At 50.8% G+C, this 13,806-nt stretch overlaps 3 protein-coding genes across 3 annotated transcripts; 1 reads left to right on the top strand and 2 right to left on the bottom strand.

The window, feature by feature from the left end:
• Positions 1-6,838: 6,838 nt before the first annotated feature.
• On the bottom strand, positions 6,839-7,759 carry BKA55DRAFT_515435 (uncharacterized protein; the record flags this gene model as incomplete). Its single annotated transcript, XM_046188014.1, has 1 exon — positions 6,839-7,759. The coding sequence occupies one exon, from the start codon at positions 7,757-7,759 to the stop codon at positions 6,839-6,841; it is 921 nt and encodes a 306-aa protein (XP_046048012.1).
• A 967-nt stretch (positions 7,760-8,726) lies between these two features.
• Positions 8,727-10,407, top strand: BKA55DRAFT_514473 (Alpha/Beta hydrolase protein; the record flags this gene model as incomplete). Its single annotated transcript, XM_046187968.1, has 3 exons — positions 8,727-9,024; positions 9,082-9,312; positions 9,371-10,407. 3 exons carry the CDS (start codon positions 8,727-8,729, stop codon positions 10,405-10,407), a joined length of 1,566 nt encoding a protein of 521 aa, XP_046048011.1.
• Positions 10,408-10,989: 582 nt separating this feature from the next.
• On the bottom strand, positions 10,990-13,612 carry BKA55DRAFT_66441 (uncharacterized protein). The gene is made up of 7 exons (XM_046197697.1): positions 13,324-13,612; positions 13,224-13,247; positions 13,007-13,128; positions 12,563-12,960; positions 12,220-12,506; positions 11,705-12,160; positions 10,990-11,626 (listed from the first exon to the last, which is right to left on the bottom strand). Exons 1-7 carry the CDS (start codon positions 13,366-13,368, stop codon positions 11,138-11,140), a joined length of 1,821 nt encoding a protein of 606 aa, XP_046048010.1. The 5' UTR covers positions 13,369-13,612; the 3' UTR covers positions 10,990-11,137.
• Between the last annotated feature and the right edge of the window lie 194 nt (positions 13,613-13,806).

The following is a 13,806-nucleotide window of genomic DNA, read 5'->3' as shown; positions in this document are numbered from 1 at the left end:
CGGGGTAAGGGCAAGGGCAAAGGAAAGGCTGTACAGTTACGGCGGCGGCTCGAACAGGAGCAGCTCGAGGCCGCGGCCCTGGCAGAGGCCGAAAGCCTAGCCGAAGCCCTAGAGGTTCCCCTGGCCGAGGCCGCCAAGCTGCTCGCGGACGACCGCGAAGGCTACGTGGCACCCACGGCCCTTGCGCCGGCTGCAGCAGACCTTGCCGAAGGATCTCTGCTTACGAGGGGCACTATCGATGCCTATATCGCGGCCGTTATCGAGCTCTGGCGGCTCCAGGTAGCCCACGGCCACGCAAACACGGAAAACCCCCGGGGCGCCGCCGTACGAGGCTTCCTTGAGCAACGCGGCCGGCAGCGGGGGAAGCACGACCGCGCCTCCTTTAAAGACCGCGGAACCGACGGGATCCAGGCCGGCTATTCACCCGACGAATGGCTCCGGGTCCAGGATCTCCTTCTCAGCGGGGCCGCATACATGCCGCAAAACCTCCGCACGCGAGTCGACCTCCTATTCGGCCACTACTACCTCTTACGGGGGGAAAACCGCCGTAAGATGGAGCTTGCAGACCTGTCTCTACTCGACTATCCGTCTTCAGAAGGCCCGACCCCCTGTGGCTGCCTTGTTACCCTTCTGTGAGACGGTAAGCTGAACACGACGGCAAAGAAAGAGTTCATGGGCGCCCTCCGGCATAAGGACCCCTTGCTCTGTACGCAAGGGGCCTTAGCACAGCTCTTCTTCTGGCGCTGGCATGTCGCCGGCGAGCCATCCCCGTCTTCCGGCGCCGCCAGGACTGGTATCGCATCAAGGTTCTTGTCGGACGGGACCGCGAGCAGGAGCTCTCATATCCGACGCAGCTACAAGAAACTTGGCGTATCTTTGGCGCCGCTGGCCTTATGGCGTCAAAGAAGACGCACCTCCCACACAAGGTAGACGCTCAGGACGCGGAGACCCACGGCACGTCGCTCGCCCAGATCTCGCAGGCCGGCCGCTGGAACCAGAGCGTGCTCTGCCAGGCCAATCTTACGCACCTACCGCGCCAGTTCATGCGTATTGTCGCCGGCTTCTCGGCGTCACCGGGGGACTACTTCCTCGCGCGTGCGGCCCACGAGCCCCAAGGGTCGGAACCACTACATCCACTCCACTTTGGGGCCAAGTAGAGTGGATGTACGATTTTTAGGCAATTACAAAGTGGATGTAGCACATATTCGACCGGAGTGGAATGGATGTACACACGTGGATTTATAAGTGGATTTATAGTGGATCTTTGAGGCTCTTCACAACCTCGTCGGTGCCTATTCAGCCTCACTTTCAGACGTTGACACTAATTCTTCAATCTGTTGCTGCTGTGATGAATCGTCAACCTCGCTGGCGCTGTTCTCACCCTCCAATAGCCATTTTGACTCAGCAAGCGCCAGCTCGTCCTCGCTTAGAGTCACGCAGCCGGCATCCAGCTTGCTTTCAAGGTGTGACTTAAGCAATGGATCCAGGTCCTTGATAAGGCCAGCACGGTACCAAGAGCGTAAAACTTGACAAATGGCGATAATCTCAGCATCTAGGTTCGTACGCAGCCCCGAGACCATCTTGCCAGCGGCTGAAAATAACCTCTCACACTCGGCTGACATTGGCTGGATCGTCAGGAAGTCCAAGGCCATCCTGGATAACCGAGGATATCTGCTTTGCTTAGTTATCCAGTAACCAATTAGATCACGAACGTCGCCGTCGCTGGCCTCACGATCCGTCTGCCACGCTTGGTACTCGTCACTAACAATAATTGCTGCGTATGCTGGTTTTGAGTTCGGCAGACGACTGTTCTTCTCGAAGGGGTTGAAAAACCGAGGTCTTTTTGCCGGTGGCTCGTCGTCGCCTCTGCTGCTGCTGGTTCTAACCTCGAGATGAGCGTAATCGGACAGCCAGACGTCGGCAACCATCTCTTTTGCCTTTTCAACCCAACTAGGCTTATGAGCCCACGTTTCATCAAACCAGTCCCAACGATAAGCTGGATGGAGCGCCATAGCCGTATAGTAGATGGGCGTCTCGTCCAACCGCTGATAATATTCATCCAGCTTATCCCAAGCAAGGTTGATTCCGATGCGGAAGTGCTCTGGATCAGGAAAGTCAGCAGCAAGCTGCTTATATTCTTCCAGTGTGTTAAGCAGCAATTCATAGCCAAGCACTACGTCCCAGATATTGCCGTAGGAGCCGGTCCAGCCTTGCTTACGCCTGCGGATGTGTCCATCACCCTCAAGCGTCTTTACCACGGTCTCAAAAACAGTCAGAATAGCCTCCAAATGGTAAAGAACCTCCCAGTCTTTGTCTGTTAGCTGATTCTCGTCTCGGAGGATGCGTGGTTTTTTCGCCAACTTGGCTTGTGTTACTTGGCCAGTCTTTTTAGACCGATTTTCGTCCTCCCATTGCGCCTTATACTTGATCAGTAGGAGTTCGATAGAGGTTTTCAACCGTAGAGCCCTGCGGATCATGTAGAGTTATGACAGCCAACGCGTGTCGTTATCGATAATTAGCTTGAGTGGTTTCTTCGATCGGAGTTTAAGGGTGGCGGCGCGATTAATTTCGTCCTGTTAGATACACCAAATTAGTATGAGACGAATAGGATTTAGTAAGACCGCTTACCTTCTGGACCTCCTTGAATAGGTAAATTAGCCGATGGCTAATACGCACATCAACTACGATATTGTGTAACTTGCCAACTGGTCCTTTTTTGCGCCATTGAGCGTATTCAGTATCAGACAACGCTTCTGCACCTGATAATTGCTGCTCGAATGCGTTAGCGTTTTTGCCAAACAAGAGCGCCTTGGCTGACAAGTTAATTGTGTGGCCAATACAGCGTCCTCGGCGTAGTCGGCCATCGAACCCAAGTTCAGCACCAATGACCTCCATTGCAGTATCGTTGTTTTCAGCATTGTCGAGCGTGAAATAGCCAATCTTCTCTGGACTCACGCCAAGAGTGTGTAGGACGTCGAGAACCTCCCCACCGATCGTTGAGCCGAAGTGACGATGAGCCTCCGGAACCCCAATCATGATTTTGCATGGCCGATTCTTCTCATCTCTGAAGAAACAAGCAATACCGTACAGGGCAAGCTTATTTCAAGACATCCAGCCATCAAATGAGATATGAAGCGCTCCAGGGGAGTTCCTCAGCACCTCGATAACCGTCTGCTTGTGGCGGTTATACTCTTGAATGATCTTATATCGGACAGCCCTGGCACTCAAGTTGGCGTGTTGGATCGAAACGGAGGGACTCAAATAGTCGAAAATTTCTCGGAGGATGGGGTTCTCGGCGAAGGAAAATGACTGGTTGCTACTGACGATTAACTCGACTAGCAGACGCTGAAAGTGTGGCTTATCAAAGCGTGAGATGAAGCTATTCGCGATATTCTGTTCCATAGGCTTGTTGACGTCCAGTTTCAAAACAGAGGCAATAGTCGGCTGGCTCGATTTCAGTGCGCCTTCGGATTTGAGCTGTGCTGTGCTCTTTTTCTCTCCCTCTGGTGCTGGTGTTTTGTGCTCACGCCATAGATGATTTGCCGCGTTCTGGAGACCTGAAGAGGTAAAAGTCGCGATAATGGGACGATTTCCGAGGATACAGTCCTTGCAAGCCCATTTGCGTAAGCCATGGCGTTGAATATCATAGCCAAAGTCCCACAGCCAAGAGCTAGTATCACGAGCGCGTTCTGACCAATTCCAGCCTCTGAAATGGCGAAAAAGACGGTCTTCGAGCTGCTGCTGTTGGCCTGGTTGGCCTGGTTTGGCTGACATCGTCAAAATTTTTTTAAATTTTTAAATTTTTTTGGCAAAAACAAAGCAGGAAACCTGTAGAAAACGTGCTCAATAGGGGTAGTTTCTCGTATAATGGATTAGCTGTAGGGGTGATCGACCTCGGCTAACTTGGGTCCAGGTACCTCGATTTAATAGGCAATTATATACAAAAATAAGTACTATGAACCGTACAGGGTCAGGGAATATCCCACTGTACCCAAATCCACCTAAATCCACTCCATTACATCCACTTTCAGGTCCAAGTGTAGTGGATTACTAAGTAATCTGAGCGCCGACAAGTGGATGTAATAGAGATGGGCCACTTATATGTGGTCCACGTGGATTTGCAGTGTAGTGGGTCCGAGCCTTGACGAGCCCCCGTATGCCTTACAAAAGCAGTTCTGGCCGTGGATCGAGGAGTGGGAGCCTCGCTTTGAGGCCCGCGCGCGCCGGCAATGCTGGGCAGAAGGCGGCCTCGACGATGACGACCTAGCCGCCGACGGCTTCCTTAAGCTTATGCGGCGCCTGCGCATTGTACTGTTACAGGACCTGGCTGTATTGCAGCCTCGCCACCCGTCGCTACCCTTCTTCGCCTACGCCCCTTTTAACGGGCCCGAATGGGATGAGTTCGCCGTCGCCGTTCGCTCCGACGCGATAAGGGCTACGGAGCCGTTAAGCCTGCTCGTACAACGCGCGCTGCCAGAGCTAAGCGGTGTGTTAGAGAGCACGCGCGAGGCCGTCTTACAGAATAGCCAGCGGCTGGCTATCCGGCAAGAGGCCCGGCTAGAAGGAATTCAGGGCGGCTTCGATGCCCTCCTCCAGGGCAAGGTCCCTATCACCTTTACCGGCCACTTTGGGCCCGGGCCAGCAGTGTCGCTGGCGCCATCGATAGCTCCTACCTTGAACTTTAATACGGCTCCGGCTCCGGCTCCAGCTCTAGCGCCAGAGCCTCTAGCACCAGATATGCCTGTCGTTACAGCCCTGGCTAAGGTTTTCACAGTGCGGGACGTCTGGAAGGAGTGGGAGGAAGGGATTGCGGGTCAGCCGGCTGTACGGGTGCTGGAAGAGATGTGGGGAAGCCGCTGGCGCCCAGGGAATAGGGTCAGGGTGCAGTTCTGTCGCCGGAAGGTGATCTGGGACGAGCTCTTGGCCCGTACGGCGTCCGGTAAGAATGAGGAAGAGGCTGTTGCAGAGCTAGAGCTCTTACGCGCTGGTCGGAGCTTGAACTGGCTTGTCGACGAGCTCAAACAGCGCCGCCGGCGAGGCCAGGGCCAGATACGGGTACAGGTAGGGACCCCGTGCCCGATAGTGCAGGCCCGGGGCCGGGACCAAGGCCGATTCGGAGCCAGGGCCATGGCCATCGGGGGCGCCGGACTCGGCTAGGGAGGAGGCGGACCGCCCCTCATCGACAGTAAGCCGGCCGTCAAGTAGGATCTTTATATATTTATATGACGATAACTATCCTGTACGTATCTATCTACCTAGAGGACGTATTTTTAAAGATTAAAGAGCCACAGCATCAGTGCATTGCTATCTCGTAGTCCTTGCAGCAAAGCCTAGCCCCCCCCCCCCCTTCCCCCAATCTTCCCCCAATTCCTTCCAGGCGCTGCACACGCAAATATCTCGGCGCCCGGTAGCCTATATGGCGCTGCTCTTGAACCAAACGCACCGCCGGATCGTAGCAGTCTCCCAGACCCGAAATGGCCTCGATTAGGCTACAAAACATCGAGTTATTCGCCTGCGCGGCGCCGGGCACTTATCAGATGGTAGTTGTGTAATCACATACGATTTCCCGAAATTACTCCGCAAAACGACCCCACGATAAGTTCTGCTTATCAAACACGTTATAGGTATTAATAAACTCTTAGCTCTGAGCTATTCACCTAGTTCTATTATTATCTAGAGGATGCCGTAGCAGAGCTTAGTTAAGAACCTTCCCTTAAAGTCTTTGGCCAAAGAAGCCATAGACGAGACGCCCTTGACTGGGTTTTGCTCTCGGCTAGCCGAGACGCCATTAGATGAACCGTTTGCTGTTGCCATGTTATGTAAGACATATTGTCGATGGTGTATGTGGCTCGCGACAACTCTGATCTGCTACAGGCTGTTAATGTTTTATACGTAATGATGATACCTGGATCCGCAGGTTTGAATGGGGAGTATCTTTGTCGAGTGGCGATGGCTGTGGAGATGTCTAATGATGGGCATGGGGTCTTGGGGTAAAAACTCCAGCGCGGTCGGTTACGTAAAGTGCTCAAGGTTAAGTAAAGTTCTCAGTCTCACCAGCAGATACTTGCGGAACCGGCAAAGACAGCCGAAAGATCAAAGGCGACCAACAGTCCAAAGATAGAAGCTTTCCGACAGTAGGTGTTGTAATTATATTTTACAGAACTCCAAAACTCACCACAAACAGACGCGATACAGAAGCAGCTAGGCTATACAGCAAGCGTCATGACGGCTGCGCGGCAGAAATTCATATACATGATAAAGAGGGCTTCAGAGAGACTTGTATTGATATGCCTAGAAGATAGGAAAATAGATCGAGCTTCTAGACATACAGAGTAAGATTTTTTTCCTACCCCAACAACAGACGATGCGATTACTCGATTCTATATAAATATTTGCAGACCCATTTCGCTGGAATTCCTCACACTGTTGTCAAACTATGCGCTACACAAGGCAGCCAGATTAGGGTTATAAAAGTAAGTAACAACGAGGATTATTTATTTCTCTAGGAAGGGGCACTTGCTAAGAGTTAGTATTACATAGCCTATACGGATAGAGGCTGCTAGGATGGATAGGGCTCTATCTAGCGCAAACTTCCGTCTGTAAAGTTTATTGATGGCATGCTGAAGTTCACGCCTTGATTCGATTCTACTCTATTGCTCTATTGCTCTATTCTTTCTTTGGCATATTCTCCCGGGCGGAATAAATCCACTTATTTGTCAGCTCCCCGCACGCATATCTGGCTTATATAGCGGATCTTATTTGCACCGCCAGCTGTGCAAGTATGAGTGGTAACTGCCATGCCCTTTGGGCCTCAAGACCCTAACAACAGGAATTCTCTTCAAATGTCGGGATGCATTTTGAGGAACTCAACCAACGATGTGGTCTTGACCTCAAGGATGTCATTATCGAGCTTGGGGAAGACCCAGGTACCATCAATGGCGTATAGTTGATAGAACCAACCAATGTACAAACGATAGTCAGTTTTCCTTCCCTCCTTCCTAGCCTTTAACGCTTTCTCCCTGAGGTCGTCAATGGTACCTAGCTTATTGAGCTTGACTTGAACGTCTCGCTCCTGCTCATACACCTTGGCTATCTCGAGGAGGGAGTTTGCCCCAGAACAGACGTTCCAACATCCACCCTGGGCGGCGTCGTTCCGTTGAATGATTTCGGCTGTAAACTCCGCAGAGTCCTGCTCGGTTGTCCAGTACCATACTGAGTGGCCAGTTCCCCAGATGTTCATAGTCTTGGTGCTTGAGTCCCAGACCAGGGGCATGTCTGGACCAACATGGCCGTGTCCAATCGTAGAAAATAATGTTTCGGCGAATATACTATTGAAAACATATATTGGCTTGATGTCGGAAGTCATTTCGACATGATGGCGGAAGCTGACAAGTGCATCATAAGCCTCATGTTTGCCAAGTTCCAGCTTGCTCCAATCGTGGTTCCAGCATGCGGTAACGTATATGCAAACATTGGCCCGCTCGGCTGCGCGCAGGAGCAAGAGTTGCCCTTCCAGTTGAAGGCGCGGATCCATACCGTACGCGCAAATGATGCCGTCTACCCCAGCGCAGGCGCGATCCAATGCGGCAGAATCGTAGTAGACTTCACAAGTGACGAAGTCGTCCAATAAGGCGTAGGTGTGGGGGACTAGCTTAGAAGCATCCCGTCCGAGACCCCGGACACGGTGTCCTCGGGAAGTAAGAGAATGAACCAGTTTCTGGCCCATGTTTCCGGAGACTCCAGCGACAAGTATAAGCATGATGGTGGATGGGTGCAAGAGTGGAGGTTCTTGGTAAGGTGACTTTGAGGTTTGAGGGAATGAAAATTTAATCCAAGAGAATGGCTATTTGCATTCTTTATATAGATATGCGCATAGATGTTTTCATGCCTTTTTCTTTTTCTTTTTTTTTTTCTTTTTGTGGATATGGATAATTTTCGGAGCTTCTCCTATGATCCATGCTTTCGGATATTTTCGCAAATATATCTTCCGTCCACGCCAGGTGGTTAGCAGGGCATGGTGGACCACGATACTACGTTGGTCGGGCTTGTAATGGTGTACGACTTGAACGTTTGATTCACTTATTTTGGGGCCAATTTTACTAACAGGGAATGTAATGGTGTACGACAAGGAGCACCTATGAGTCATTCAATTTCGAAGCACGAAGCAATGAGCCACGAGTCGCTCTTCGAAATATCCTGCATTCCCCTTGCCCTGGCGATTGAGCTATTTGCACATATGTTGACATAGACGGATTTGGGAGGAGGGCAGAGTGATAACCTTCAGCAAGATGTTCCTACAATGTCTCGCCAACAGGATCGCCATGGGAAGTGACTTTGTGATTATCTCTGAAAAGACTGGCGTCGCTTGGGTTTCCGTAAGTTCCCGAGTAATTGCAACTTCTATCCTTCGTCTTCCTCGTTTGCTACGTACTGACGCATATTTTCACACTTGATAATCGGGGCTCGGCACATCTCGTTTGCGAAATTAGTACTATTATGGGCCATTCAGGTCTATAGCACTAAAACAGAACCAGGTAAATGACATATCGGTGAAGACGCAGTTGCCTGTTGTGGAATACAGGACTGGATTACGTCGGCTAACTTGAATAGGTAGGCAATATGAAAAGAAAGTTGAAGTCACGGACGAGTACTTAAGAAGCCGATTTCAGTCTTCCTTCCTTCGCCCCCTTTCACTCAACATAGAAGTCAAATCTCAGTCAGCCATCATGCTCATTATTACTGTCATTACAATCACCTTAGCCATTTGGGGTTTCCCTGCATCGCACGCCCATACCCTGAACAGACCTGCCTCCTCACCGCCGACGGCTAGCATAATCAACGGCATTATTTTGGGAACCACGACTCGAGTGCCAACCGCTCCAACCCCCGTGGTTAATCAGTACCTCGGTGTTCCTTTTGCAAAGTCTCCACCAGAACGGTTCTTACCCCCCGAGGATCCTGAGCCATGGACCTCCATTTGGAATGCTACCTATTACCGTCCTTCATGTATCCAGCACTTTGCGAGTATGGACGGCCTGTCCTGGAATCCCTAAATATCCGGCACACTAACCTTTCGGCTAGATGATGTCTTCAGAAAGATTTTCAACAGCGACCAACCTCCTGAGAGTGAGGACTGCCTCCACCTCAACATTTTTACTCCTTCAACTGCAACCGAATGCGGAAGACCAGTGATGGTCTGGATACATGGAGGAAGCTTCCAGTTAGGGTCTGCTCGTCTCTCTGAATATGATGGCTCATTCTTGGCCGCCAAACACGGCGTCGTCGTCGTTACAATGAACTACCGAACAAATGGTGCGAGAAACTTCTCAAAAACATCCCTAGGCATAGACTTGAATCTGACTTGAGGCAGTGTTCGGCTTTCCTGCCTCGCCCGAAATCCCTCTCCATCAGCGCAATCTCGGATTTATGGACCAACGCAAAGCATTGGCATGGGTCAGCCGGAACATTGGAGCTTTCGGTGGAGATCCATCCAAAGTGACCATATTTGGCGAATCCGTAGGTGGGTATTCCGTGAAGCAGCTGCTAATCAACCCTCCACGGCCCTTGCCGTTCCGGGCTGCCATTATTCAGAGCCAGGCATTTGGACCTGCTGGTGGCGGAGAGGCGTCGTGGGCGACTTTGGTAAAAGAGCTAGAATGCAACGCCACTACGGCAGCACAGCAACTCGCCTGCGTCTTGGATGCGCCCGCTGAAGCCATCAGAAACATCCTAGACTATCGAGGGCTTAGCTTTACTCCGGTCGTTGACAACATCACCAACGGTCCTTTCCTCAACGATGCTTTCTATCAGGGGTCGATAGCGGAAGTGCCTATCCTCATTGGGACGAACGCAGACGAAGGCACAGTGTTGACGTCGGTAATGCCGCCCCCCGAGCAGATGCTTGGCGCTATTTTTGGCAACAACACTGCTTCCAAAGAGCTCGCGCGATTACATTATCCCTCGAATGCAACAGTGGCAGAGCTGCAATCACGTATTCTCACCGACTACTCGTATACTTGTACCACCTCCGCCATCGCTGAATTACTTGCTCATGGGTATCAGAACGTATGGCGGTATTTTTTCAATGCAACCTTTCCGAACAATGCGCCCTTTAAAGGGGCTGGAGCATGGCACACTTCGGAAATACCACTTGTTTTCGGTACCTATCGAATGGATAACGAAACCACGGCTGCGCAAGTCAGGCTCAGCGATTCTATGCAGAGTGCTTGGGCGGGTTTTGCGAAGCATCCAGAAGATGGGCCTGGTTGGCCAATGGTTGGATCACAAGATAAGGACCTCCAGCTCTTCGATACGAATTATGCTGTTCGAGGTAGAACGATTGACAGGAACTTAGTAGACACCGCCTGCGCCTACTATGATGTCTCCGTTCAACTCAATGGCCTCTAGGCAAGGAAGCGAGTCGGACAAGAGGAAATGCTTTCCCCTTGATTGAGAATCAACATGATCATTAGCTTCAGGTGAGGTGAGGAAAATTTGACATACCATCCTTGTGTAGGATCTGTTGTAGTTGTATTACGTCCTTGCTGAGGTGGTCGCTGGTGATGGGCGAGCCGCGAAAAAATAACAATGGATTTTATCTCGCCGACAATGAGGTTCTATATGGTCAACTACACGCTAGCGAATGCAGTCAAAATTGAATTTGAGAAAGTTGTCCTCTTATTGTCTCAGTCGGAAGATATTGAGTGCTGAAGCGATTAACAAGATATTGCCCTAAGCTTGTGAGGTACCTTGTTATAATTTGTTGGAACGATCCAGGATCAGCTCACCGGGTTGCAGGCTGGCCCGCTGTACGAACTCCCTTGCCATGGAAAAGATATAAAACGCCGAGGACGTTACTCGCGTTCCGTGATCTAAAACAATAATGTCACAACAATGAGTGATCCACCTACAAAATACGTCCGGACGAGGATTTCAGGACGAGAGTTCCCGTTGGTCTGCAATACCAAAACGAATATGTGCCTGCTTTCTTCTGCTTTTGCTTCTAGTGTATACCTCGGCTTACAAGGAAGGCGAACGAGTGGTTCAGTGTATTTGGAAACAAGGCCTTCTTATCCAGCAACTGACCTGTGCTACACACTCTGGATTGCCCATAGGCTATCATTCTCTTTAGGAAACACTACTGCCCCGCCTTCCCTTTCCATCTAGCATGGATAGTAATGTTTAGCTGATGAAGTGTACGGGCCAACGGTAAAAGATCCCCATCCCTTTCTGCTATAGTACCCATGCTCTCGGCAACCTTCTCCAGTAACACCATGTCGCTCAACGAGGTAGAGCCCGGTTCTCCAGGGTCGCTAACGAACAGGTGATTAACCAAGCAGCCATAAGGAACATGACAGCGGAATGCGCCAAACAAATATGCCGCGGCAAGCGGGCTTGTATACTTTTCCAAGCCCAGAAGAGCGAGCTCCAGGACCTTACGAGCGATGTTGACTGACAAGACAGATACAGGTTTGTTGTAACAGGGAAAAGGTAAGCCAGATACTTCGGAATGGAGAGCCTCCATCTTGCGGCTCATGACCATCATGGAGCAGCTTGCCGTGAGCGTGAGATCGTAGAGCGTCCACCAATTTGAGACGTTTTCTTCGTTGGCGTCCATTGAATCTCTCTGTTGGTGATATACAACCAGTCAGTGGGGCTGAAACACTGGAATAGAATGGAAATGGAGCAGTATAGGAAGACTTACTACAGACCATTCTCCGATCAAGTCTTCTATCTCAGCACAGAGTCCTTCAATCCGTTCGATGCAGTCCTCATCGTCCGAGCTCTGAGCAAAGAAGTCAAAGAAGCGAAGCAGAAGAAAAGTCAGCCGTGACTTGACAAAGAACGCCAACGTTGAAACCATGTGATCGGGTTGTTCAGGGACGATGTTGATTGTGGGAAGATTGACACGCCACTCGGTCAAGTTGGCCGTCATGATGGCAGGCTTGTCGTGTAGCAGACGGAAGAATAGATCGACGAGCACCAACGCCCAGAGACCTTGCCTGTCATGGTCTGTTCCATCATCGGGTGACTGCCGCATGAAGGTACTGGGAAAATCCTGATCAATGTTGTGGAGGTTCAGCTTCTTTATGCACTGATACACAATTCTGTACATGTTCCAGCTGAATTCGAAGTCGCATTGCTGAAAGGAAGCTCTCATCTACCCCAGATGGTCAGTATACGGTGTGTGAGCTTTCTTGGTTTGAAGAGAACACGTACGAGAAGGATGGCAGAGATCAGGTCCGTCTTGGTCCCCAAACTGCGCTCCCTCCAAGCTGGCAGCACACGAAGACAGCAACCATAGACGCGTTGCGTTAAATTGCTATATTGAGGTCCCAAATCGTCAGCAATCAACACTGAGCCATGGTAGACAATACTATAGTAGAGTACCAGCACCGCTGGCTCGAGAGTGACCTCAGGCATATCGATGATGTCAGGGATGAGGTGCATCAGCTTGATATTGATGAAGCTCGGGAACGTGTCGATCTGGAAGTGCGTACAAAAGTCTGCAAATGAGATTAGTATTTGAAGAGCTTACGAACCGAATCTATTTAGTGCTTACTCTCAATACAAGCTTTGGCAATCTCTGGTTGTATATGGTAATCTATAGGTACGTTCTGGTTGAACAAGTTCTGCCGCTTGAGATGCAAGACCTGCTCAAAGGCTTGTTGGAGGCGCACGTCGGCATTCAAGGGCGTGGCTGGACAACTAGGCAAATCACTGACTTCTGTCTCTTCTGCGTCATTGTCGATGGAAGCTCTGGATGCAGCCGATGAGACCACGAAATGTGCTTCAGGTGTTTGCCCAGGTGTTTGGGAATAAGATCCTTGAAGGCTTCCTGGGCTATTGTTGCTGAGCGCGGTATTTACCGTCGATGGATCAGCAACAAGGCGCGTGCATTTTTCCTCAACCCGAAGTAGTCTCTCAAGAAGACTAGAGAGGACATGATCACTGACATGACTGAGAAATGTTAGTGGTAGGCAAAGAAAATAATGTGTTGACATGCGGTTCTTTTGGCTGACGCTTTCGGGAGTTAGCCTTCTTTCTTTTCCTTCGCTCCGGATACGTGCATGCCAGGCCTCTAGCTTGACAGCCGTCACATGTAGGTTTGGCACGGTTACATCGGATCTGGTTCGGTAGTTAGCAGATTGTCGAATTCAGATGCGGCGTTGTGGTGTGGAGGCCATCACGGTAAGTAGGTGGAGCATGGGGGACTGTGGTACCTTTCGAGTCCTGCAAGCGATGCACTATTTGGGAAATGTGTTAACGCGTCAGATCTGACAGTCCAGGGTGGAGGAGCAGAGGCTTGGCTCTGATACCTACCACTAGATCATGTTGGCCGCGGTGTGGCGGCACAGCACGATACATTGTTGATGGGAAAACGCGGAGATGTCAGGACCGACGTTTGAGAGCGGTTAAAGCTGCTGTGTTCTGATCTACGGTCTTTCGGGGAAACGCCAAGGTTATGGATAAATATGTGTAATCCAGCGCAGTGGGTGCCTAATTCTCTTTTTGAAGACAAGGCTTTTATGACACCGTTTCAGGGTTTGTATCGCTTGGAATGTGAGTCCGTTCTCAATCTCCGAGGCCTAATCACGGCATTTGGGTTCGGGGGGGGGGGGGGGCGGTAAGCCTGCGAAGCAGGCCGTAGAAGGTCTTTTTTTGTTTCTGAATTCACGGTCTGATTATCTCTTACGTCGAATTGGACCAATCGGCCTAGGGAAAGTTGCGAAGCCTTCTCAGCTTGGACCTTTGGACCCTCCATGGGCGCGGAAAAGTCGAGCAGTCCGTTTGTCCGGTGGCGGT

The sequence above is a fragment of the Fusarium redolens genome (assembly GCF_020744475.1).
Source record: "Fusarium redolens strain MPI-CAGE-AT-0023 chromosome Unknown BKA55scaffold_10, whole genome shotgun sequence".
Lineage (NCBI taxonomy): Eukaryota > Fungi > Ascomycota > Sordariomycetes > Hypocreales > Nectriaceae > Fusarium > Fusarium redolens.
Note: the sequence above shows the minus strand (reverse complement) of the source record. Positions and strands in the feature narration are given on the sequence as shown.

Coding starts and splice junctions, on each gene's coding strand:
- BKA55DRAFT_66441 (XM_046197697.1), bottom strand. CDS start 13,368: ATGTATCGTGCTGTGCCGCCACACCGCGGCCAACATGATCTAGTG. Junction 12,507..12,562: donor TGCCAAAGCTTGTATTGAGA/GTAAGCACTAAA, acceptor TCTCATTTGCAG/ACTTTTGTACGCACTTCCAG. Junction 12,161..12,219: donor TGATCTCTGCCATCCTTCTC/GTACGTGTTCTC, acceptor CATCTGGGGTAG/ATGAGAGCTTCCTTTCAGCA.